Source organism: Pan paniscus, chromosome 1 (assembly GCF_029289425.2).
Source record: "Pan paniscus chromosome 1, NHGRI_mPanPan1-v2.0_pri, whole genome shotgun sequence".
In the NCBI taxonomy this organism is placed as follows: domain Eukaryota; kingdom Metazoa; phylum Chordata; class Mammalia; order Primates; family Hominidae; genus Pan; species Pan paniscus.
Window position 1 is genome coordinate 13,985,519 of NC_073249.2, and position 26,539 is coordinate 14,012,057.

General features: G+C 38.3%; 1 protein-coding gene across 6 annotated transcripts in view; it reads left to right on the forward strand.

Annotated features, from left to right (window-relative positions):
• ARID4B (AT-rich interaction domain 4B) overlaps nt 1–26,539 on the forward strand; it is a 162,549-nt gene that overhangs the window by 121,731 nt on the left and 14,279 nt on the right. For all 6 annotated transcript variants that reach the window (XM_003824491.5, XM_003824492.5, XM_063595469.1 and 3 more), the window contains 3 exons: nt 11,783–11,867; nt 13,712–13,910; nt 24,990–26,201. In XM_003824491.5, coding sequence (XP_003824539.1) covers nt 11,783–11,867; nt 13,712–13,910; nt 24,990–26,201 — 1,496 coding nt within the window. The remainder of the gene's footprint in view (nt 1–11,782; nt 11,868–13,711; nt 13,911–24,989; nt 26,202–26,539) is intronic.

The following is a 26,539-nucleotide window of genomic DNA, read 5'->3' on the forward strand; positions in this document are numbered from 1 at the left end:
CTAAATTATGCTAAATATATTATTTGAAATTAAAAATATGTTACATTAAAAAAATATTTTCGCCAAACAAATTAAATCCTCTTAGGAGGGAATGAGTTAGGGGATGAAAAAACCTGGTAAAAGGCTTTCACAAATGAGTAGGCTCAATCCTATTTTTTGCCATCATTCAGTTGCTTTTTATCACACTTCATTCGTTTATTTTCCAAACATAAGTTGAATACCCACTAGGTGCCAAATACTGTGCTTGTCACCAAAGATACCAAGAAGTGGTCCTTATTAAGGAATTCATAATAATAATAAATTCTTTATTAAGGTATTGATCCTACCACCCCTTACCTCTTCACCCCAGTTAATGCACTCAGTCTTCCCTTGATATTGCTTACATTCGCTGGCCTTTATTATTATAATCACTTCTTTTGACTCGAGCTGTTCTTTTTCTCTCCTTTTGCTTTATAGTACTCATCTGACAAAACCACAAGAACCTTGATTAAATCTAACCCTCCAGCTCCTTGCCTGCACCTGTGCAGCCAATCGTGGTTGGAGTAAAGCAAGCAACCACAATGACTGTTCTTATTTTAAATTCATTACTGTGAACCTCAAGTGGGTCCTTAATTCTCTATGTCCTTCTTCCATTCACTCTCCTACTTTCTTAGAAGACTATTTCATACTGTTGCTTATGTCTTCACATCCCCGACATCTCTTCCCTATCCTCATTTTCAGCTGGTGACCTTGCTTTGTACCTACTGAGAGATAGAAACAAGAAAAACATTTCTACACACTTCATAAGATCTGCCTACCTAACTGCGTTTGCTGCCACATTCTCTGTGTTTTCATCTTTAGCCATAGATATACAGTCATGCTACTGTCTGAAGCCAGTCTTCATAAGCATCCCTTCTTGACTGATCAAAGACATGGCCCATTTTCTTGCTCTGTTCTGAGTCATTCCCACTACTTACAGATCTGTGGTTATTTGTCACATCTCAAGGAAAATCTTTTCTGGAGCCTGACTTCTACTGTGACATTTCTTCGCTCCATTTTCATTCAGCAGAACTGTTTGAAAGTTACCTACACTTGTTATTCAGTTTCTCTCCTTTTTCTGTGGAAATCCACTCTCATCAGCCTTTTGTTCACTGTGTCTCCACAACTGTGCTTACCAGGAACACTAGTGACCCTTTGTAGATAAATTCCTCCTGCTTTTCTTGCCCTCTTACGTGCCTTATCAGTGGCTTTACAGTTAGTTGATCACTCCTTCCGTGATATGCCTTGCTTGGGCTCCAGCTGCTCCAGCTACAACCATTTTTCTTGTTTATTTTCCTTTTCTTCCTTTCTCAAAATTAAGAAACCACTCTTCAATTATCTTTTCTGTCTTCCTCATCTTTATGTGTTTTCTCCCTTCTAATTTTTCCCCTATTTCTTTCTGATATCCATTTAACATTTTTTTGGTTTCTGTTCCTATTTTTCCAATCCTAACTTGAGTCACAATTCTGATATTGAATTTTTCTAAATTATTTTTCTAAGCCAAAGGAATTTGATCTGGAATATAACTTTCACCTAGGACTCTGGGTAAATTCTTTCCCTTCAACTCTCCTCCCCCTCCTTTTCTTTTTTTCTTCATCGTTCAAGCTTTCTACATCAGGACTACGTTATGTATTATTACAAAAGTGAACTTAATTTTAAAATATGAAAAAAATTTGTTTCATATCTATTCTCCTAATATCCCTTACCACATCTAGAAAAGTATTCATTTGGCATATGATAAGTACTAAATGAATATTGAACTAAATTGGACCTCCTGACAACAAAGTGGAAGTAGAGCAGAAGGTAAAATCCAAATAAAAGCCGCTGGTTTTTTAAAGTGATACCTATAATAGGGGATTGGGACAGATATGGCTTGACCCTCTCACTGGAGCTGCTTCTCACCTCATTTATATATAACTCTGTGTTTCACTTTCTGAGGAACTGTCAAACTTTTCCACAGAGACGACACCGTTTTACATTCTCACCAGCAATGTGTTAGGGTTCCAGGTTCTCTGCAGCCTTGCCAACACTTGTTATTCTCTGTTTATCTCATTGTGCTTTTGATTTGCATTTTCCTAATGCAACATTTTTTCATGTACTTGAAATGTAGAGTTGAACATTTTTTCATGTACTTATTAGCCATTTGTATATCTTCTTTAGAGGAACGTCCCTTCAAGTTTTTGCCATTTTTGAATTGGTCAGTTGTTTTGTTGTTGTTGAATTATAGTTCTTCATATATTCTAGATGTTATTCCCTTATCAGATACATGATTTGCAAATGTTTCTTTTGTTGCCTCTGCTTTTGATGTTATTTCCAAAGAAACATTGCCAAATCCAGTGTTCTGAAAATTTTCCTTTATGTTTTCTTCTAAGAACTTTATAGTTTTAGCTGTAATGTTTACATTGTTGTTCTAATCTGAGTTCATATTTGTATATGATATATGTGACCTCTTTGGGTTACATAAAGAGCTCATCTCAGCAAACAAAATGGAGTCGAGACTGAGAGACTGGAATGAATTTGATTGGAAATATTAATTTTCTGTTACTTTTTAGCTATTCTTAGTCTCCTTTTGTCCTTAAAAAAATTTTAAGTCACTTTTCAGCTTAATTTCTTTGTTCTTTCCTGCTCTAAAATGTTTTGTGTCCTTCATTTTTTTTCTTTCTTATTTCCATGTAATCTGATCCCTGCTATACTTGAGTTGTGTATGCCATTGGATTTAGGAATATTGAAATAGAGTACACAGTTGTTCTGCTCATTTTCTTTGAAATAATTGTCCTGGTAATGATAGAAAGCAAGGTACCCTGGGAAGTTGTCTGCCTTGTTTCTATAGTACAGAAGTCAGAGGCCTATAAAATGACCATTTGACAGTGGTTTCCATTATCTGTAAGTTTGTATTAAAAGAGAGTGGCTTTTGAGTTAACCATAGTTTTTGAGTACAAATGAACATAAACATTTCCTTCATGAAAAAAAGATGATAATTCAGTTATGTGTTGTACTCAAATGGGCTTTAATTTTTCTTTGTGTATTCATCTTAGAATGTTTACTAAACTTGGACCTGTTTCATTCAGTAGTTTCGTAGATTGGCAGGTACATTGGTATTTTTGTCTAAGTACGCACAAATAACTAATTCCATACATTTATCAAATATTAACAAAGTACACTTTTGGGGAATTTAAAAAACTTCGCATCTGCATTACAATATGCAATTAATGGCACAGTTAACCATTTGCAGTTGTCTTTGTACGCTTTGGTAAAATGCTGTATTAGTGTTCTTATTATTACATATTACCTCTGCCTAAAGACCTATACTTCCGTTTCATTTTATAGCGTTATATTGCTTAGGAAAACCTATTGATATAATTACTATACCATTCCGTTGAGCTGTTTATGTCAACTCTTAAATATGACTATGCTATAATATTTATGGTTCTGTCATTCTGCTGTTATATTCTTAAGTGTGAGGAATACCATCGCTGTCTCTCTGATGTAGATTTAAGTGTTATATGAAGTAGAAATATGAAATGTTTATATCATACTTAGGAATTTTATTTTATTTTATTTTATTTTGAAGTGGAGTTTCGCTCCGTCACCCAGGCTAGAGTGCAGTGGCATGATCTTGGCTCACTGCAACCTCCGCCTTCTGGGTTCAAGCAATTCTCCTGCCTCAGCCTCTCGAGTAGCTGGGACTACAGGCGTGTGCCACCATGCCCGGCTAATTTTTGTATTTTTAGGAGAGATGAGGTTTCACCATGCTGGCCAGGCTGGTCTTGAAATCCTGACCTCATGATCCGCCTGCCTTGGCCTCCCAGAATGTTAGTCTTACAGACGTGAGCCACTGCACCAGGCAGGAATTTTATTTTTGAATAATATACTACTTTTTTGTTCCATTTTATTGTAGATACATGATTAAAAGTATTAATTGTGATCAGTTGTTATTTTCATATATCTTGTTTTAGATAGTCAGATTAAAATACATATAAATTGAGATTATATAAAATTCATAAAGTAGGTAAATATTGATAAAATTGCTTATGAAGTTTATAATTAATAATGATTAACACTGCTTTTTATCTTGACTTGGTGTTTTTTTCTATTATTTTGTCATACTTTCATTTATTTAATTCAGGTGGGGAAATCCCTTTCCTTACTAAGACAGTACAAATTTCCACTTTAGATGTGAGGTTCTTAAAAACTAAGTAAGTTAATTATATGACATACATTAACTTTTTTGATTATAGAGAGGCAAGATATTAAATACATATTGTGCAACAATTATTAAATGAATCTATTCATTATAGAAAACAAAATATAGATGATTTTAACATTTACTTAATGGTTGGTTATTAGATTTTTATCTTATCTATACATATTTCAAAGAGTGAGGTTTTAAGTTTATATTAATTTGATTTTACTTATGAAGTTATTTTTAAAATACCTTTATTCTGCATGCTGTTTATTTTTAAATCTCTTAAGACTGTGCTTTTTAGGTGTATATTAACTATATGCTGATAATATTTCTTTTAAAATTGGGTTTAAGAAGAACCAAAAGCTGAATTGATGTGGGCATATTAACCATTTTGGTAGTATATCTGGTCGACTAATGTTCTTTTCCGTTTTTATTATTACAAAATGATTTCTTACATAATTTGCCAATGCATCTGTACAAAAGCCATAAAGTTTTCTTTTTAGAAATCCAATTTTTCTGTGGTGAGAGCAAGTATGCTGTGGTCTCTGAATGGTATCTTTTAGCCTTGTATGAATATTTTTAAACATTTGAAAAATCAAATATTTGTGTGGTGGCTTCTTTCAGAAAGTTTCACGTTTGTATTCACAATTTGTCATTACTGTTTAGTATTGTCTTCTTTTGTTGAATTGTAAGGCAGGGCTGTGTTTGTTGATTCATTGCTGAGTACCCAGTGCCTAGCAGACTCTGTTATTACATAATAGATACCTAAGAGGTGTTTGTCAAATGAATACGTCCACATGTGTACTTATGGTCTTGGAGTCTCATATAATTTTTCATTCTACGGCCAGGTGTGGTGGCTCACGCCTGTAATCCTAGCACTTTAGGAGGCTGAGGCAGGCAAATCACCTAAGGTCAGGAGTTCAAGACAAGTCTGGCCAACATGGCAAAACCCAGTCTCTACTAAAAATACAAAAATTAGCTGGACGTGGTGGCACACACCTGTAATCCCAGCTACTCAGGGGGCTGAGGCAGGAGAATCACTTGAACCTGAGAGGTGGAGGTTGCAGTGAGCTGAGATCGCACCATTGCACTCCAGCCAGGGCAACAGAGCAAGACTCCGTCTCAAAAAAAAAAATTTTTTTTTCATTGTACTTCATTTTATGTAGGTCAGGGAACATACTAGATCTTCAGAAGTTAAATGAGTTTATCACGCATATGTTATTTTATGTTTTGTTAGTTGAATGTTAAGTGATCTCAATAGAAATATTATCAGACAAGTCATATATATACCTTGGAAATATTTTCCTTAGTACTTTAGATAAATATTCAATAAGATACTTGTTTAGATTCCATCTGTAGAATTAATTACATTGACTGTATTGATAACTGAATTGAAAAAGTATAGGCTAATCACTGTCTTAATTTTCTAACTCAATATTTGTTTTTAATATTTGTTTCAATACTTTTTGTTTATTTCAGTATTTCTTTTTAAATGGAAGCATTTAGTAATGCTGTTTCCCTTGTGCCCTGCAAAATTAATTTATTTCCTGTTATTATGAAAAGGCCAATTATGATTTGTAATCATAATTCCTAAAGGTTAAGACCAGTTAAAGCCAGGATAGATAAACTATCCTGGATTGTATATATATGTATATATTGTGTATATATATGTATATATTATATACACATATATATATAAAATAACAACCCAGTCTACCTGAATTTTCACATTTTCAGAAAACTGTATTGCTTGAATCTAAAATTGCAAGACAATTTATTTTATTTTATTTTATTTTATTTTACATATTTTTTTGAGACAGAGTCTTGCTCTGTTGCCCAGGCTGGAGTGCAGTAGTGCAGTGTTGGCTCACTGCAACCTCTGCCTTCTGGGATCAAGTGATTCTCCTGCCTCAGCCTCCTGAGTAGCTGGGATTATAGGCATGCGCCACCGTGCCCAGCTGATTTTTGTATTTTTAGTAGAGATGGGGTTTCGCCATGTTAGCCAGGCTGGTCTGGAAGCATTTTAAAACCAAAAGGTTTGTATTTAACTTACTTACTAAGATTATTGTATTCTGCCAGACGCGGTGGCTCACACCTATAATCCCAGCACTTCGGGAGGCCAAGGTGGGCGAATCACTAGAGCCCAGGAGTTTGAGACCAGCCTGAGAAACATAGTGACACCCTCTCTCTACAAAATATTAAAAAATTATCCAGGTGTGGTGGTGAATGCCTGGAGTCCCAACTGTTCAGGAGTCTGAGGTGGGACAATTGATACTGGGAGGTCAAGGCTGCAGTGAGCCAGGATGGTGCTACCGCACTCCAGTCTGAGCAACAGAGACTCTGTATGAAGAAGAAGAAAAAAAAAAGAAGATTCTCGTATTCCTTAAGAATGTACTTTCGGGGATGAATAGATATCTTACTTGACGTGGTACCCCAAGGAGAAATTGAGAAATATTTTATGGCCTTCTATTTCTTAGCTGCAGTTTCACTCTTTGCCACTTCCTTTCCAGTTATTTTGTTTTACTTTATTTTTATTTATTTTATTTTTTTTGGAGACAGAGTCTCGCTGTGTCACCCAGGCTGGAGCGCAGTGGTGTGATCTTGGCTCACTGCCACCTCTGCCTCCCGGGTTCAAGTGATTCTCCTACCCCAGCCTCCCAAGTATCTGGGACTACAGGTGCCCGCCGCCACAGCTGGCTAATTTTTTTTGTATTTTTATTAGAGACGGGGTTTCACTATGTTGGCCAGGCTGGTGTTGAACACCTGATCTTGTGATCCGCCCTCCTCGGCCTCCCAAAGTGCTAGGATTACAGGCATAAGCCACCGGGCCTGGCCTATTTTAATTTTTTATGAAATTCAAGATATGTGAACTTGAGCTAAAATTTCCCATTTTCTATCTGCATTGACTATTTTCTTATCTATTATGTCTAAGGTAAATTTGGTGTTGTCTCTTTTTAATATATACTAAATGTACTGTATTTTTAAAAGTCTAAATTTATAAAGAAGAAGTAGGATTAACTGTAGCTTTTTGTTGTAGTTCTGAAGTAAATTCTTCTTTGAAGCCTGTGCTTCTTTGGTAAGGAATGAGAAATCCTGACCCACTAATATTGCTTTCTTAAATTAATTGGCACCAGTAATTATGCCAGTCTAAGACGTTCTTTCTTATATAATTTTAATGTCTGTAGAAATTGTGGGGTTTTCATGTAGAGTTTTTCCCCGCATGAATTTTATTTTTTTGAGATGAGTCTTGCTCTGTCACCCAGGCTAGGGTACCGTGGCATGCGATCTCGGCTCACTGCAACCTCCGCCTCTCGGGTTCAAGCTCTTCTCCTGCCTCAGCATCCCAAGTAGCTAGGACTACAGGCGCCCGCTACCACGCCTGGCTGATTTTTGTATTTTCAGTAGAGACACGGTTTCACCATGTTGGCCAGGCTGGTCTCGAACTCCTGACCTCATGATCTGCCCACCTCTGCCTCGGCCTCCCAAAGTGCTGGGATTACAGGCATGAGCCACTGCGCCCGGCCTAATTTTTATCTTTTTGTTAGAGACGGAGTTTCACCATGTTGGCCAGGCTGGTCTCGAACTCCTGGCCTCGGGTGATCTGCCTGTCTGGGCCTCCCATAGTTCTGGGATTACAGGTGTGAGCCACCGTGCCCGGCCTCCCCACATGAATTTGCTTTTTTTTTTTTCCCCCTATTCTTTGAAAATATCCTGTAGAGAAATTAGAAGGAACACTTGGGTAGTATTGTAATGGGTAATTACATATACGGAAGGAACATTTCTTATTTTTAAAAACAATGATCAGTTATAGTTATTTAATCTTCTGACCATCTTTATTTTTTCTGTAAGATCTATCAGACAACTAAAGTGCTATTTAACGTCTCATTAGGTTTTGAAATACTTGTCTGCCAATATGTTTGTGTCAGTGATCTCAGCTTGTATTTGGTAAGGACATTTGTAATTCGAAAAAGCTTCCCCAACCAAAATTCTCACATGTTATTTTCTCCTTTTCTTCCTCTTCACGCCACTGGTCTCTCACTCTTCACTAAGCTTACTCTGAATAGGGCCTGGAATGCCCCCTACCGTTATTTTCGTGTTAGAATCTTTTCCCGGGCAGTCCATTTCCTTCTCTTCTCTAATTCTCCACAGGAGTGCTTTTTGGCAAGCACTGTCTTTCACTTTCATTGTTGGAATTTCTTAACTTGTGAAATAAAGGCCCTGATAAATTTTTAAGATATGCTCTAGTTCTAAAAGTTATTAGTTTTGATAACAGTAACAATATTGTGTAACTGTATTTTATACAAAGAGCATAACTGGCAAGGTAAAAAAAATGCAAAAACTTAGTGTCAAAACAAGGGCCTGAATTAAACAAATAAAAGCACTGAGAAAGTAGAATAGAAAGAAGCCAAATAACAGAAGAGTCATAATATTAGCTAATATTTATAGATCTGTAAGTTAGATCTATAAATATAATGTAATATTATTATACATTATGTTTGCTGTTAGATTACATTATTACTCTATAGTAAGTTTTCAGGGAATTTCTTAAAACCATACAGAGTATTCCATGAGAATTTGTTTTGTTTTGTTTTTTGAGACGGAGTCTTGTTCTGTCACCCAGGCTGGAGTGCAATGGCGCGATCTCGGCTCACTGCAACCTCCGCCTCCCGGGTTGAAGCGATTCTCCAGCCTCAGCCTCCCGAGTAGCTAGGATTACAGGCATGCGCCATCATGCCTGGCTAATTTTTGTGTTTTTGTAGAGACAGGGTTTCACCATATTGGCCAGGCTGGTCTCGAACTCCTGACCTCAGGTGATCTGTCCACCTCAGCCTTCCAAAGTGCTGGGATTACAGGCGCTAGCCACTGCGCCCGGCCCCATGAGAATTTTAAAACAAAAATTTTCCAGAATAGTAAGGCCATACTGTTAATTACAACTATGTATGTAGTTTGTTTCATCTAATTTAAGAATTTATTTTTGTGTGTGTGTCCTGCCTGCTCCAACACACTTTTGACATCTAAACTCAACTACTTAACATTTTTCTGACATCCAGTCCTCTTGTACCATCCTTCTTTTATAATTGAGTAGAAGAGAACATGATTACCGTATAGGATTTACAGAGCTTAGGCAGTGGGCCCCAGCCTGTACCATACCAAGCATCCATCATTTTATTATTTATGTGTATGTTCTTGCCACCTTGTTCTTAAGAGAATTTAAACAACATACATTATATCTGAGTAATAAAGGAATCTTCCTTTATCACAGTGGCCTTACCCATGAGGCAGTAACTGTTTTTCCTTGTTTGATGTGTTTGGTGTTGCATGTAAAATATACAAATGTGCAATATCATGCATGTATTCTTAAATTGAAAACTACTATTTTACCCTACTTCAAAATATAATTGATAATAAAACCCAGGTTGAATTGAGTCAGTTTTTTATTGATAGTAAAACATGTCTGGTATAAAACTAGCTACAGAACAGATAGCCTTTGGTTAAGAAAGGTAGAACATGATTATAACTTTGTTTAGCTCACATTGATGTTATGTGCAGCCATCATGAACTGACTTCAGTTTCTCTCATAAAAAATTAGAAAGCTTGTTTTGTTTTCTTTTAAAAACAAAGTTGATATCTTGACTTCTTCTTTCCGTAACTCTTCTAATAGAGCAACTTCTAGGAGTTCATACTGAAATCTACAGAGGATGGAGGTGTTTTCTTTTCGTTTCCCACCATGCCCCCAATTTTGGAAGGAAGTAAATTGCTTCCCTAAGCATTATACAATTTTCGATATTAATAGGAAAGGTAAAAGTACTGCTGCAAATATATGGATAGATGCTACAGTGCCAGGTAGAAGTACCAAAAGGAGTGTATTTAGTAGAAGAATACTTACTTTAAAGCTTTTCAAAGTACTTACCATATATTTGTACTTACACCGGTACTTACCATATATTTCTACAAAAAAACCCATATATGGTATGTACCATTATTTTTTATTTTCTTTTTAAATTGTAGTCTTATTTTATACAGAAATAAACTAAGCCTTAGATTGAGAATGAGTTGATCAGGACCACATAACTAGGAAGCAGGGATTATGTTAAGTCTGTCCTAAAGCTCATTCCATTCCCTCTTATTCTTATTACGGCCCTCAGCATCTTCCAGCATATAAACAGAACCCCTTGCATGGGGATGAATCCTCAGCTTTTCTGGCTTTTACTGGCTATAAGCCAGTAGTTTGTACCAGCAGAGTAACTGCCCAGGAGTTTGCTACAGATACTTTCCAGGCCTATGCTAGAGTAAGAATATAATTTATTAGTCAAGTAATGACTCAAGTCATTTACTTCTTGATTTGGGGACTTTGTTACTTCCTTTTAATACCTCTAACAATGAGGACATTTTAATTTAAAAGCTCGTTTTCAGGTGTCCATGTTCTAGAGTTTTGTGTTTTCTATGAGTAATGTATATAACTTTGAACACAAAAAGAGAATGTCAATTAGTTTTTAATGTTTACTTCTTCTAGCTGTTATAATTCTTGAATGAATGAAGAACGAATAAACTGTCATTCTTTTTTTTTTGCTTTAAACAAATAGTTTTATTGCAGTTAATAGTAACTTGCACCCTATGAAATTGTGAAGACCATCAGCATTGAATCAAGAGGCCATCACAGCTGTTGACTCAGCTGTCTGTACATGTAGGGAGCATTTCAGAATACTGAAAAACTTTGCAGAGTAATGTTTTTCTGGTATTTTATGAGCAAGCATTTTTTTTTCTAGTTGATTTTGCATTATCCATACGTTACAATATGGTGCTTTTCTTTTCTTCTTTCTTTCTTTTTTTTTTTTTTTTGTGAAACAGAGTCTCGCTCTGTCGCCCAGGCTGGAGTGCAGTGGCGCGATCTCAGCTCACTGCAAGCTCCGCTCCTGGGTTCACACGATTCTTCAGCCTCAGCCTCCTGAGTAGCTGGGGCTACAGGCCCCCACCACCACGTCTGGCTAATTTTTTGTATTTTTAGTAGAGATGGGGTTTCACCGTGTTAGCGATGATGGTCTTGATCTCCTGACTGCGTGATCTGCCCGCCTTGGTCTCCCAAAAGTGCTGGGATTACAGGTGTGAGCCACTGTGCCTGGCTGTAATACGGTGCTTTTCTATTACACAATGCCATTTAAAACTGAAGCTATTACCTTAGCTCTCTGATGTGTCTAGAGAAAAATTGCCTACCTGCTGCTTAAGAACGAAACAAAGTAAAACAAAATGTAGAAAATACTGTGATTTATCTTAATACTTACTGTACAGATTCAGTTTCTCTTTGTTGTAGCCGAGTAAGCAGTGCTAGTTGAGGAATCATGAGATCATGCTCTCTAGTCTTGGCTCGGCCAGTAGCTAACTTTAAGTCCATGGGCAAGTTATTACCTCCCTCTCTTTGTGCCTTGGTAGCTTGCTCTTCAAACCAGGAAGCTGAGATGATTTCCAAGGTCCTTTCCCTTCTAAAATGTCAAGATTCTATATGAGTTTCTCTTTAATATGGCATAGGTTATTTCCGTGGTATATATTGTACATATTTATATTAATTTCCTTTAATTTTAGATACGATGAATGGATTAAAGCAGATAAAATAGTAAGACCTGCTGATAAAAATGTGCCAAAGATAAAACATCGGAAGAAAATAAAGGTAAGTGCTTGTTTTTACTACACACTATTAGCTCTTAAAAAGAAGTTTTCCTCCAAATGATGCAATTAAATATGTGTTAGTGTTACACTTTATTGAAATAGCACATTTTTCAAATGCTAGATTTGTATATAATTAATTTTGTCAGGTTAGGGAAAGCATTTTAGAAACAGTACTGGATGATCTTTGAGACTTTTTCAGTCCCAACATTATATAAAGCCATTCAACCAGATTTTATTTATCTATTTCTGCCATTTCCTTCCCCTCTAGTTCCCAACCAGGAGCCATAAGGCAGTGTGACTTGGAGAGACATAGGTTATTATTGTAGCTGTAAACCATTCCAAGGAAGAAAAGGCTATCTGGCAACTCCTTTTTCTCTTCTTCTTTATCTGATTATAGTCAGTGGCTTAGAATATATTCACAAGATTTTTTTTTTTTTTTTTTTTTTTTTTTGAGACAGAGTCTCGCTCTGTTGCCCAGGCTGGAGTACAGTGGTGCAACCTCGGCTCACTGCAACCTCCACCTCCCAGTTCAGGCGATTCTCATGCCTCAGCCTCCCGAGTAGCTGGGATTAACAGGCACACACCACCACACCTGGCTAATTTTTGTATTTTTAGTAGAGATGGGGTTTCACCATGTTGGCCAGGCTGGTCTCGAACTTCTGACCTCAGGTGATCCGCCCGCCTTGGCCTCCCAAAATGCTGGGATTATAGGTGTGAGCCACCACGCCCAGCCCCACAGGATCCTATTAACCACGAAAATGCCATGAGGATTTACTTAGGAGCTCATATGGAAAATTAATGTTACTTTTATGTATGATAGAATTATTCATTCTAAGACTAAATTTTCCTAAATGTTTGATTAGCATCTTCTATGCATCTGGAATGATACTAGATATGTACCATCCTTAGGAGAATTACTCTCACTCAAAATTTATAGTGCTTACTGCTAACTCATGCTTCAGAGAGCTTATTTTCCTATAAATCAACAAAATTTTTAAGAGTAGTTTCCAGGAAATATATCGGCCTTTGCTTATCTATTTGTAAACAAATAATTTGAGAAAATTTCTCATCTTTTCTCAAAACATTAATATATCACTGAGGTAGGAAGGTTGCCCCTGACTTGACTTTACAAAAGTACCTGGAATTTTGTCATTCCCAACCCACATATAGTGAGATTTTAAAATGACCACGTTGCAATCGTTTCTTTTTTTTCTTTTTTCTTTTTTCTTTTTTTTTTGAGACGGAGTTTCACTCTTGTTGCCCAGGCTGGAGTGCAATGGCGCGATCTTGGCTCACCGCAACCTCCATCTCCCAGGTTCAAGCGATTCTCCTGCCTCAGCCTCCCGAGTAGCTGGGATTACAGGCATGCGCCACCACCCCGGCTACTTTTGTATTTTTAGTAGAGACGGGGTTTCTCCATGTTGGTCAGGCTGGTCTTGACCTCCTGACCTCAGGTGATCCACCTGCCGCGGCCTCCCAAAGTGCTGGGATTACAGGTGTGAGCCACCTCACCTGGCCTCTTTTTTTAGTTAGTATTTAATTTAAACGTATTGTGATTTTAATTCTGAAGAGCAAGTTGTAGGTTTGCTAGTCCTAATCACCTATCTGATTGCTAATTTGATTCCCGTTATTAAAGTATAAATACAAAACTTTTTGATCATCCTGTGTAGTATTTTGTTAAGTAGCTTTAAAAATCTGGCTGTTTTGAGGGGCTTCTTATGTTCTTTCTTTTTATGTTAAATATTTAACAACATATTCTGTAATAGTGAGTTAAAAGTGGACATTAACATTGTTTCTGATAAATGCCTTATGATAAATTACGACATACTTTTTTTCTTAACCTAGAATAAATTAGACAAAGAAAAAGACAAAGATGAAAAATACTCTCCAAAAAACTGTAAACTTCGGCGATTGTCCAAACCACCATTTCAGACAAATCCATCTCCCGAAATGGTATCCAAACTGGATCTCACTGATGCCAAAAACTCTGATACTGCTCATATTAAGTCCATAGAAATTACTTCGATCCTTAATGGACTTCAAGGTAAACATAACAGTCGTTCTGTTGCATGCAAGTATTTGATTTTAATTTATGAGTCAAGTTCTATAAAGGTAATTCAGTGACACTACCAACTACTGTTTTTTCTACCAGAGTTTTGTTTGCTCTCTTATTACAGGTTGAATATCTCTTAACTGAAATTCTTGGAACCAGAAATGTTTTGGATTTCAGATTTTTTTTTGATTTTGGAATATTTGCATTCCACAAGCCAAATCCGAAAATTCTAAATCTGAAATGCTCCAGTGAGCATTACCTTTCAGAATCACGTCAGCACTCAAAAAGTGTATGATTTTGGAGTCTTCAGATTTTGGATTTGGGATGTTCAACCTGTACTTGAAATAAAATCAGCCATTGATTGAGGCCTCAAATTTTTTATTACTAGTAGATCCAAGGGCACCATAAAATTTTGGTTAACATTTAATATTCAACTTTTAGCATTGTTACTTTAGTTTTTTAATCTTTTCTGTGCCATCCTTTCTGTTGCAATGTAATGCATAGTTTGTGTTATACAACATCAGACCATAAAAGTATACTGACAAGTTGTTGTAAAGAACACCAAACTTTGTTTGTCCTGATTATGACTATTATGATCTCTGTTTCTTTGAGACAGGGTCTCACTCTGTAGCCTAGGTTGGAGTACAGTGGTGCAATCTCAGCTCACTTCAGCCTCAACCTCCCAGACTCTAAAGATCCTCACACCTCAGCCTCCCAAGGAGCTAGAGCTGCAGGCGCATGCCACCATGCCCGGCTAATATTTATATTGTTTCTAGAGACGGGGTTTTGCCCTGTTGACCAGGCTCGTCTCGAGCTCCTAGGCTCAAGCAATTGGCCTGTCTTAGCCTCCTGAGTGCTAGGATTACAGGCAGGAGCGACTGCACCTGGACTGACTTCTTCTTTTTTTTTTTTTTTTTGAGACAGAGTCTCGCTCTGTCACCCAGGCTGGAGTGCAGTGGCGCAATCTCAGCTCACTGCAAGCTCCACCTCCCGGGTTCACACTGTTCTCCTGTCTCAGCTTCCCGAGTAGCTGGGACTACAGGCGCCCACCACTGCGCCTGGCTAATTTTCTGTATTTTTAGTACAGATGGGGTTTCACCGTGGTCTGGATCTCCTGACCTTATGATCCGCCCACCTCAGCCTCCCAAAGTGCTGGGATTACAGGCGTGAGCCACCGCGCCTGGCCTGACATGACCTCTTTTATGATGGGATTATTGCTTAGTATTTAAGGCAAAATGAAGTATAGGTAATAAAAGCAATGAGGATTGGAGCAGAGATTTATTAAATCTGACTGGCAGGGAAGGGGACATATCTATGAGATAATAGAATGGATCTCCATAAAAATATCTTATCGTTTCTCATAACTTAAAAGAGGTTTCATTTTTACTTATTTTGAATGTAATAGAAGCTAGTTTTTGTTTCTTATTGTAGATGTGTGTTTATATTAACTCATTATTTTATAAACCAAATGCTGTACTATATTTTTGTTTACTCACCACTGTACTAATTAGGGCAATATTTTTAAATTGATTTTTAAAAAATTTCCCCATGTATCCTACATGCGAATAGTGCATGGAAAATACATGTATAGTTTAAAGAACAGTAATAATATGGATACTAGTATGTCTCCACAGTAGCAGTCAAATACTATTTACTTAAAACATGTAGTATGTCTCCTCCCAGAAGTAATTATAGTCTGGACTTTTGTGTAATCCTTGCTTTACTTTTCTTCAGAATTGAATTATCTATATTTATATTCCTAAGTAATTTTTATTTTACTTCATTTTTTTAGGGTTTTTTTTGTTTTGTTTTTGTTTTTGAGGCAGAGTCTCGCTCTGTCACCCAGGCTGGAGTGCAGTGGTGCTATCACGACTCAAGTGACCTCCTGGGCTCAAGCGACCTTTCCATCTCAGCCTCCTAAGTAGCTGGAACTACAGGTGTGTGCCACCATGCCAGGCTAATTTTTGTAGTTTTTGTAGAGATGGGGTTTCACCCTGTTGCCCAGGCTTGTCTCAAACTCCTGGACTCAAGCAATCCAATCCATCTGCCTCAGCCTTCCAAAGTGTTAGGATTATAGGCATGAGCCACTGCACCCAGCCTGTTTTTTAGTTTTTTAAAAACTGAGTAACAAGCATAAGCCTAGTTTTATAAGAAGGCTCAGATGAAGGCTTTCTGAGAATGTTACCTGAATAGAGATTCTAAGTCATACTCTGATTTCAGATTTAGCTTCTCTGGGAGTTTACAAAAGCCCCTCTAGAGAATTCAGTTGGACAGGTCATAAGCCAGTTCTGATAAACCTAGGGGTCCACTACAGTTAGAATATCTGACACATTTGGCTGGGCATAGTAGCTCACTCCTGTAATCCCAGCACTTTTGGAGGCCAAGGCGGGCAGATTACCTGAGGTCAGGAGTTTGAGACCAGCCTGGCCAACATGGTGAAACCCTGTCTCTACTAAAAAAAAAAAAATACAAAAACTTTGCCGGGTGTGGTGGTGGGTGCCTGTAATCCCAGCTACTTGGGAGGCTGAGGCAGGAGAATCGCTTGAACCCAGGAGGCAGAGGTTGCAGTGAGTCAAGATCACACCATTGCACTCTAGCCTGGGTAGCAACAGCGAAACTCCATCTTAAAAAAAAAAAAAAAGAATATCTGACACATTCGCAGTGGATGTTATGTGGGAGTGTGCTCAGTCGTAGTAGCAGACTACTCTATATATATTCTCATTCTAGGCTTATGGTGATTTACCCCTATTTTTCACAAGTAGGTCAGAATGTTTCTGCTGGATAAAATGATGTCATTAGCTGATCTAGGTAGTGGCACATAAGACATGGAAGGGAGAGCTGGAATTTCATTGACACATAGTTGAAACAAGGTAATACAGATTTTAAAATCCAGTCTGGGTCACTCAGGCATTCAAAGACTACAGAGAGGCGGTAGCAGGTAGCTTAATGATAATAGCCTGCAGTATGACTTTCTTTGGAAATAACACTGCTGTAGTCTGGACTGTTTCCCTCTATATCTGTTGCACAGCTATTTTCCTAGGGAGATCCCATTCTAAGGATCTCCTTTAATGTAGTTCTTGGATTTCTTTGTTTTTGGCATCTCAGGTTCCTCCCCACCCCCATACTTTCATTTTGGTGGAGCACATTCTCTAGTAGCTTCTAAAGAACAAGTTCATGAGATGGAATTTTTAGAGATTGGCTGCATTTAAATATCTGTATTTATTTTTGCAAATATCTTTATTCTATTCATAGTTTGGCTGGATTGGAAGTTTTTCCTTCGGTATTTTATTGGCAGTGTTGAATTGTTTTTTTGCTTCCAGTATTGCTTTTGTGAAGTCCAGAGCTCTTCCAATTCCTGATTCTTTGTATGTGACTTGTTTTATTCTTTATTTTTTGCTTTTCTGTCTCTGGAATCTTTTTTTTTCTTTTCTTTTCTTTTTTTGAGATGGAATCTCACTCTGTTGGCCAAGCTGGAGTGCAGTGGCACAATTTTGGCTTACTGCAGCCTCTGCCTCCTGGGTTCAAGTGTTTCTCCTGCCTCAGCCTCCCGAGTAGGTGGGATTGCAGGGGCCTGCCATCACGCCTGGCTAGTTTTTCTATTTTTAGTAGAGATGGGGTTTTGCCATTTTGGCCAGGCTGGTCTCGAACTGCTGACCTCAAGTGATCCACTCACCTCAGCCTCCCAAAGTGCTGGGATTACTGGCATGAGCCACCATGCCCTGCTAGGAATCTTGAATCTTTGTTTTTCGTATCCAGAAATTTAACTCTGAAATATATCTACACAAGGCCAAAGGAAGAGAACAGATATATCCACAGTACACTTGGCTATTCTCTTTCTTTAGCCTTGTGTAGATATATTTTCATCCCCTGTGATGCCTACTTGCTAGACTCTTTCATTCTAGCAACTTCTGTCTTTCTGTTCTAGGCAGTTTTTTTGAATGATTTTCTTGATGATTTCCTCTCCTGCATTTTACTGTTCTCTCCTTTTTAATTTTTGTTCATTGTTATTATTTTTGAGATGAGGTGTTACTATATTGCCCAGGCTGGTCTCAAACTTCTGAGCTCAAGCGATTTTCCTGTCTCAGCCTCCCAAAGTGCTAGGATTACAGGCATGAGCTACTGTCCCAGACCTGCCAAATTTTTTTTTTTTTTTAATTGAGACTGTGTTTCACTATGTTCAGCCCAGGCTGTTCTCACACTTCTGGGCTCAAGCAGTCCTCCTACCTCAGCCTCCCAAGTAGTTGGGTAGCTGGGGTATAGGTGCATGACACTGCACTTGGCTGTTATCTTTCTTTGGCCAGCCATTATTTGATATTATACCTTCTGTAAAATACTCTAATATGCTCACCTTTTAATTTCTTGCTTTTTATTAATTTTTTTGTCTTTTTATTTCTTTGAAATTTTATCTGCTTTGTCTTTTAATCCTTTCGTTGACTTTTTGCTGTAATGTTTAAGTTTTCAATGATTTTTTTTTTTTTTTTGAGACTGAGTCTCACTCTGTTGCCTAGGCTGGAGTGCAGTGGCATGATCTCGGCTCACTGCAATCTCTGCCCCCCAAGTTCAAGCGACTCTCCTGCCTCAGCCTCCCGAGTAGCTGGTATTACAGGCGCCTGCCACCGCACCCAGCTAATTTTTTGTATTTTTAGTAGAGATGGGGTTTCACCATCTTGGCCAGGCTGGTCTTGAACTCCTGACCTTGTGATCCACCTGCCTCAGCCTCCCACAGTGCTGGGATTATAGGCGTGAGCCACTGCGCCCAGCCTTTCAATGAATATTTTTAAATTAAACTAGTTTAATTTTTCAAGAGCTCTGTTTTCTGTGTGTTTTGTACCACTCTGTTCTTATAGATGGATGCAATACCTTACCTTTCTGATTTTGATCTTTCAAAGGATTTTATAATTTTTGGTTTTTTTTTTTTTTTTTTGCTTGGTCAGTTACCTCTAATTTGCTTTTTTCTGTTTTGTTGTTTTGAGCTCTTCCCTATTAAGAATTTTTTTTCCTGGCTGTCTTATGATTATGAAGGAAAGACTAAACTGATTTGGAAATTGCAAGCATATGGTTGGCACTTGTTGACCTTGAGTTTCACTATCGGGTGATCTGGTTGGCCATGTCCTAGGGAATTCATAATATGAAGTCTTTAGGTCTTTTTCTCTTAGACTAGTTGGCTTCCAGAGAAAAGAGTTCCAATCTCTTGACTGGAGGCTGGTAAGAGAATGGTTTCCAGTGTTCTAGGATCTAGTTGAAGAACAGAGAGTGGGGTGGAGGATTCTTAGTGGTTAGATATGTTCATGAATCCCCCTAATTTCAGCATCGCATCTGTACCTGTGCCTTCAACAGTTGTTAGCATCTCCCAGGCTAGGAGCCCTCTCCTACTGTCTTCAGAGAATAAAGCTCTAGAAGGGCAGTCACCTTCCAACCTGAAGTGAGGTGGGGATCTAGGCATCTAAGTAATTTTTAGTCTTCACCCAGTGCTCCTTGTATGAGGCTCCCCACTGCCCTTTTTTATTTTCATAGGCACTAGGGCAGTCAGTAATTATTGAGGGTTCTATGGTAAACTGGGTTGGTTTTTGGCTTTCCTCACTGCTGGTATGAGGTTTAGCCTTCTTTGGTGCCCGTCATTCATTTATCTGCTTTCTGACTTGCAAATTGTGTTGCTTTTCTCTCGTATTTTCCCCCATTTTTATAGGTTTATATTATTTCAGAAATTGCATTTATATACCATATATATGACATATGAGTATATATACACACACACATACATATAACATATATACAATGCCCCAAAACCCCCCCACACACATATTTATCCTATATGTGTAATAGACACTCACATGTGTGCAGTCTTTTTACAGATGGGATCATTAACATATTACAAACTCTTTTTTTCCCTTACTTAGTGGTATAACTTATAAATCTTTCCAAATCAGCACATCCACATCTACTGAATAGATATATCATAATTTATTTAGTTTCTAAAAAAAGACATTTTGATCCTTTCCCATATTTTTCCTGTTAGTTCAACAATGAGTATCATATTTGCATACTTTTAACATTTTAAGTATTCTCTTCATATTTTCTTTTTTCAGTGAATTTTATTTTATCTTTGGCCACAGATCAAATTGAAGACATTTCAAATATTTCCAGTTAATTAATGATCATCATATGAATGCATATGTGTATGTATATGTATACATAAAAATTTGATGCCCCTTGTGAGTAGAGAACACAGACAGCTAAGATTCTATCCTCTTGTCCTGAGATGGGTTGGGAATAAAACTAGAGGTACAGTGGTAGTTGGAGTTCTGTGGAGAAATTGAATGTCTCTGGAGAATAATCTTCTACATTCTGGCAGTGGAAATCCCCTAGAGTAAACTAGATCCGGGATGAATCATGTAAAGCCTATCAGTTAATAAATCCTACTAACAGTAGTGTCAATTAAGTTTTAATAGGGCATTCTTAATCATCTCTTGTTAATCTCAGAGAACCTACAGTATCTATAAAACAAGAATAAGCTTGGCACGGTGGCTCACACCTGTAATCCCAGCATTTTGGGAGGCCAAGGTGGGTGGATCACCTGAGGTCGGGAGTTCAAGACCAGCCTGACCAACAGGGAGAAACCTCGTCTCTACTGAAAATAGAAAACAGTTAGCCGGGCGTGGTGGCACATGCCTGTAGTTCCAGCTGCTTGGGAGGCTGAGGCAGGAGAATCACTTGAACCCACGAGGCGGAGGTTGCGGTGAGCTGAGATCACGCCATTGTGCTCCAGCCTGGGTAACAGGAGTGAAACTCCATCTACAAAAAAAAAAAAAAAAAAAAAAAGAATAAGATGCAGTGAAAAAGAAAAGAACAAGAAAGACTTGGAGATAAAAATCTAAAGGCCAGGCACAGTGGCTCATGCCTGTAATCCCAGCACTTTGGGAGGCCAAGGTGGGCAGATCACTTGAGGTCAGGAGTTCGAGACCAGCCTAACCAACATGATGAAACCATGTCTCTAATAAAAATATTAAAATTAGCCGAATGTGGTGGTTGGTGCCTATAATCCCAGCTGCTCAGGAGGCAGAAGCATGAGAATTGCTTGAACCTGCACCACTGCACTCCAGTCTGGGCAACAGAGAGAGACCCTGTCTCAAAAAAAACAAAAACAAAAAATCTAAATTAAAATTCAGTAGAGCTGGGCACAGTGGCTCACACCTGTAATCCCAGCACTTTGGGAGGCCGAGGCAGGTGGATCATCTGAGGTCAGGAGTTTGAGACCAGCCTGACCAATAGGGTGAAACCCCACCTCTGCTAAAAATACAAAAATTAGCTTGGCGTGTGCCTGTAGTCCCAGCTATTGGGGAGGCCGAGACAGGAGAATTGCCTGAACCCGGGGGGTGGAGATTGCAGTGAACTGAGATCTTGCCAGCGCACTCCAGCCTGGGCAACAGAGCGAGACTCTGTCTCTTAAAAAAAAATAAATAAGCAAATTCAGTAGAGCATTAAGAATTTTAAATGGAGGAAATCTTCAGAAAGTTTAAAAAAGCAGTGATGGAAATTTTAGAGAAAAGATAGGTTACATAATGTATTAATCTAGGAAGGGGGAACTATGAAAACAGAGGAGAGAGGCCAGGCGCGGTGGCTCACGCCTATAATCCCTGTACTTTGGGAGGCTGAGGTGGGCGGATCACGAGGTCAGGAAATCAAGACCATCCTGGCCAACACGGTGAAACCCTGTCTCTACTAAAATACAAAAATTAGCTGGGTGTGGTGGCAGGCACCTGTAGTCCCAGCTACTCAGGAGGCTGAGGCAGGGGAATCACTTGAACCTGGGAGGTGGAGGTTGCAGTGAACTGAGATTGCACCACTGCACTCCAACCTGATGACAGAGCAAGACTCAGTCTCAAAAAAAAAAAAAAAAAGCAAATAACTAAAGAAAAATTCCAGAACTGACAGACACAAATCTTTACATTGAAATTGCTCACTAGGTACCTAATAAATTAATAGAGTCATACCATAGTACATCATTATGAAATTATAAAATATCAAGAATGAAAAAATCACCACAAAGGAATGAGAAACCGAAGGAAAGTTATGGCTTATAACCCCTTAAGCAAAGAAGCAATACATTCAGAAGGATTCAGAACTCTGAAGGAAACAATTTTTAACCTAGAATTCTGTACCCCGTGAAACTCTCAATCAATGAAGTTTGAGGGTAAGGATGTATTCAGATAAGTAAGGACGATGAATATTTATATCCCATGTACCTTTTTAAGGAAACTACTCAATGAGCTCTAGTACAGATGAGATAACCAAGGAAGAAGAAGATGTGAGATTCAGTTAACAGTGGACCTAGCTCAAAAGAAAGCAGTGAGGAGGATTCCCCGGATGACAGCTGTTAGAGCAGACCCAGAGAGATACCACCCAGATGCTACTGCAGAAAATAGCTCTCTAGGGTGCAGAGATAGGATGAATAAGGGGAAATTGGATACAATGCTTAATTTAATGAAATAAAATAATGTAAAAGAGATACAAAGGAAGATATAACATGCAGAAAAGTAGTTGGAAACTCTTGGAAAAATAAAATGCTGTATAAGAAAGGAAGTTTATCAAATGTACTACTTATTTCTGCAGGGAACCACATTTACATATGTTATAAATACTATATTGTAAAAATGAAAGATAACTATAGAAAGGATGGTAGAGGGGAGATATGGGTGTTGATAAGTAAGAATCCCCATTGCTCATAGAGGATAAACTTTATAAATAAGTCAGCAGGCCAGGGACGTTGGCTCATGCCTGTAATCCCAGTGCTTTGGGAGGCTGAGATGAGCAGATCACTTGGGGTCAAGAGTTCGAGATCAGCCTGTCGAAAATGATGAAACTTCATCTCTACTAAAAATACAAAAATTAGCTGGGCATGGTGGCATGTGCCTGTAGTCCCAGCTGCTTGGGAGGCCGAGGCAGGAGAATTGCTTGAACCCAGGAAGAGGAGGTTGCAGTGAACTGAGATCACACCACTGTACTCCAGCCTGGGTGACAGAGTGAGATTCCATCACACACACAAAAAAATAAATAAAACAAATAGTATATTATGAATAGTAAGAGATGACTATAACTATCAGATGTTAACACTTTGGAGGTGGAAAAACAGATTTTTATCCTCTTTTTGGTTTTTCATTATGAGTCTAGATTTGTTTTTAATGATGTATATGTATTGTTTTGATAATTTTAAAAATGGCCATGCAGACACACATTGTAAAGGTGAAATGGTTTAACAATCTTAGTTATGTCAGTTATGTTTTACATTTAATGAATTTAGCTAAAGAACATGCATGGATTTCTCAGTAGAGAGCTATAGTTAAGGTTGTAAGTTCTGGAGTTAAATGACTTAGATTTAACTACTTTGGGGGGTAGATTAACCTCTAAACCCCAGCCCCTTTTTTTTTGCTTTGTTTTGTTGTGTTGCTTTTTGTTTGTTTTTCTTATTTATTTAAAACCCTAGTCTCTTGAACTATAAAGTGGGGCTGATAACATGTATCTCGTAGCGTTGTTCTGAGGATTGAATGAGATGGTCTGTTCAAAGTGTATCAAAAGTAACCAGCATGTAGTAAGTTCTCAGGAAATGTTATCTTAAAATAACAATAAAATGATTTATCAGAATGAACACACTGAAGCAGTAAGTTCCATAATTAATTTTACATAAGTTATCAGTAACTAAAATTAATTATATCTATTCTTTAAAACATCATGGAAATCATTGATTACAAAATTATTGGATATTCATTATTACATTGAAAAATGAAGCTGGCCAGGTGTGGTGGCTCATGCCTTTAATCTCAGCACTTTGGAAGGCTGAGGTAGGCAGGTTGCTAGAGCTCAGGAGTTCAAGACCAGCCTTGGCAACATGACGAGACCCTGTCTCTACAAAAAATACAAAAATTCACTGGATGTGGCACACCTGTAGTCCCAGCTACTTGGGTGGCTGAGGTGGGAGGATCATTTGAGCCCAGGAGGTTGAGGCTGCATTGAGCCATGATAGTGCCTGGGGAACAGAGTAAGACCCTGTCTCAGAAAAAAATAGAGAGAGAGAGAAATAAAGAGAAAGAAAAGAAAGAGAAAGGAAGGGAGGCAGGGAGGGAAAGAAAATAAAACAAAACAAAACAAAGAAAAATGAGAGGCCAGGTGCAATAGCTTGCTCCTGTGATCCCAGCTACTCAGGAATCTGAGGTGGGAGGATCTCTTGAGCCTAGGAGTTTGAGGCTGAAGTGCACTGTGATTGTGCCACTGCACTCCAGCTTGGATGAGAGAGTGAGACCGTCTCTGATGAAAAGAAAAACGAAGGCTATAGTTTCATAAGAGTATAAACTTGGGGCCAGGCGTGGTGGCTCACGCCTGTAATCCCAGCACTTTGGGAGGCCGAGGAGGGCGGGTCACGAGGTCAGGAGATCAAGACCATCCTGGCTAACACAGTGAAACCCCGTGTCTACTAAAAATACAAAAAATTAGCTGGGCGTGGTGGTGGGCGCCTGTAGTCCCAGCTGCTCAGGAGGCTGAGGCAGGAGAATGGCGTGAACCCGGGAGGCAGAGCTTGCTGTGAGCCGACATCACCCACTTACACTTTTAGCTTGGACGACAAAGTGAGACTCAAAAAAAAAAAAAGAAGAAGAAGAAGAATATTAACTTGGAGGTAGCACAATCTGGGATTATATCCTGACTCCACTATTTTCTCAGATATATTATGATAAAAATATTATACTTATATGAACTTGGAGAAGCTTTTTTCTTTTTTATTTCAGCTTTATTAAGGTACAGTTTACATAAAAGTGATGACTTTTATGTTTAAAATGTGATGGGTTTTGACAAAAGTATACAGTGTTACAACCATCACCGTGATCTTAATAGAACATTTCCATCATTGGAAGAGCCTCTTAGCCTCTTTGAAACCCAGTTTCTTTGCATGTAACATAGAGATAAAAGCCAGCAACCTCGGGTGGCTGTATACACAGGACCTAATATATACATCCCTGGCACATAGAAGACATTGCTAGTGTTCTTATCATACTCATCATTTTTTTTTCTGTTATTTTCTAGCTTCTGAAAGTTCTGCTGAAGACAGTGAGCAGGAAGATGACAGAGGTGCTCAAGACATGGATAATAATGGCAAAGAGGAATCTAAGATTGATCATTTGACCAACAACAGAAATGATCTTATTTCAAAGGAGGAACAGAACAGTTCATCTTTGCTAGAAGAAAACAAAGTTCATGCAGATTTGGTAATATCCAAACCAGTGTCAAAATCTCCAGAAAGATTAAGGAAAGATATAGAAGTATTATCCGAAGATACTGATTATGAAGAAGATGAAGTCACAAAAAAGAGAAAGGATGTCAAGAAGGACACAACAGATAAATCTTCAAAACCACAAATAAAACGTGGTAAAAGAAAGTATTGCAATACAGAAGAGTGTCTAAAAACTGGATCACCTGGCAAAAAGGAAGAGAAGGCCAAGAACAAAGAATCACTTTGCATGGAAAACAGTAGCAACAGCTCTTCAGATGAAGATGAAGAAGAAAAATCAAAAGCAAAGATGACACCAACTAAGAAATACAATGGTTTGGAGGAAAAAAGAAAATCTCTACGGACAACTGGTTTCTATTCAGGATTTTCAGAAGTGGCAGAAAAAAGGATTAAACTTTTAAATAACTCTGATGAAAGACTTCAAAACAGCAGGGCCAAAGATCGAAAAGATGTCTGGTCAAGTATTCAGGGACAGTGGCCTAAAAAAACGCTGAAAGAGCTTTTTTCAGACTCTGATACTGAGGCTGCAGCTTCCCCACCGCATCCTGCCCCAGAGGAGGGGGTGCCAGAGGAGTCACTGCAGACTGTGGCTGAAGAGGAGAGTTGTTCACCCAGTGTAGAACTAGAAAAACCACCTCCAGTCAATGTCGATAGTAAACCCATTGAAGAAAAAACAGTAGAGGTCAATGACAGAAAAGCAGAATTTCCAAGTAGTGGCAGTAATTCAGTGCTAAATACCCCTCCTACTACACCTGAATCGCCTTCATCAGTCACTGTAACAGAAGGCAGCCGGCAGCAGTCTTCTGTAACAGTATCAGAACCACTGGCTCCAAACCAAGAAGAGGTTCGAAGTATCAAGAGTGAAACTGATAGCACAATTGAGGTGGATAGTGTTGCTGGGGAGCTCCAAGACCTCCAGTCTGAAGGGAATAGCTCGCCAGCAGGTTTTGATGCCAGTGTGAGCTCAAGCAGTAGTAATCAGCCAGAACCAGAACATCCTGAAAAAGGTGAGAAGGAAAATGTGTATGTTGACTTATTTTAGGGTTTCCCCTCTTAAAGTTTCAATGATTTCACAGTATCTCTTGTTATAACGTGAGGCGATTAAGTGTCATATTTGTGTGAACATGGTAAAAATGGAAATTTTAAAGGTAATTTGAAAATGAATAGTGGAATGCATTTAAAAGCTTGAGAAGGCTTTAATGTGCTTTGCTTGAGCCATCCATGACATTTTATTGTGGACCAGAACACATGCTAGAAATTGCACCCAGGCCCAAATCCAAACCTGTTTGAGAATTCATTATATGCAGTGGTTGACTATATGGCATGAGCAGCTTAAATCTATTTC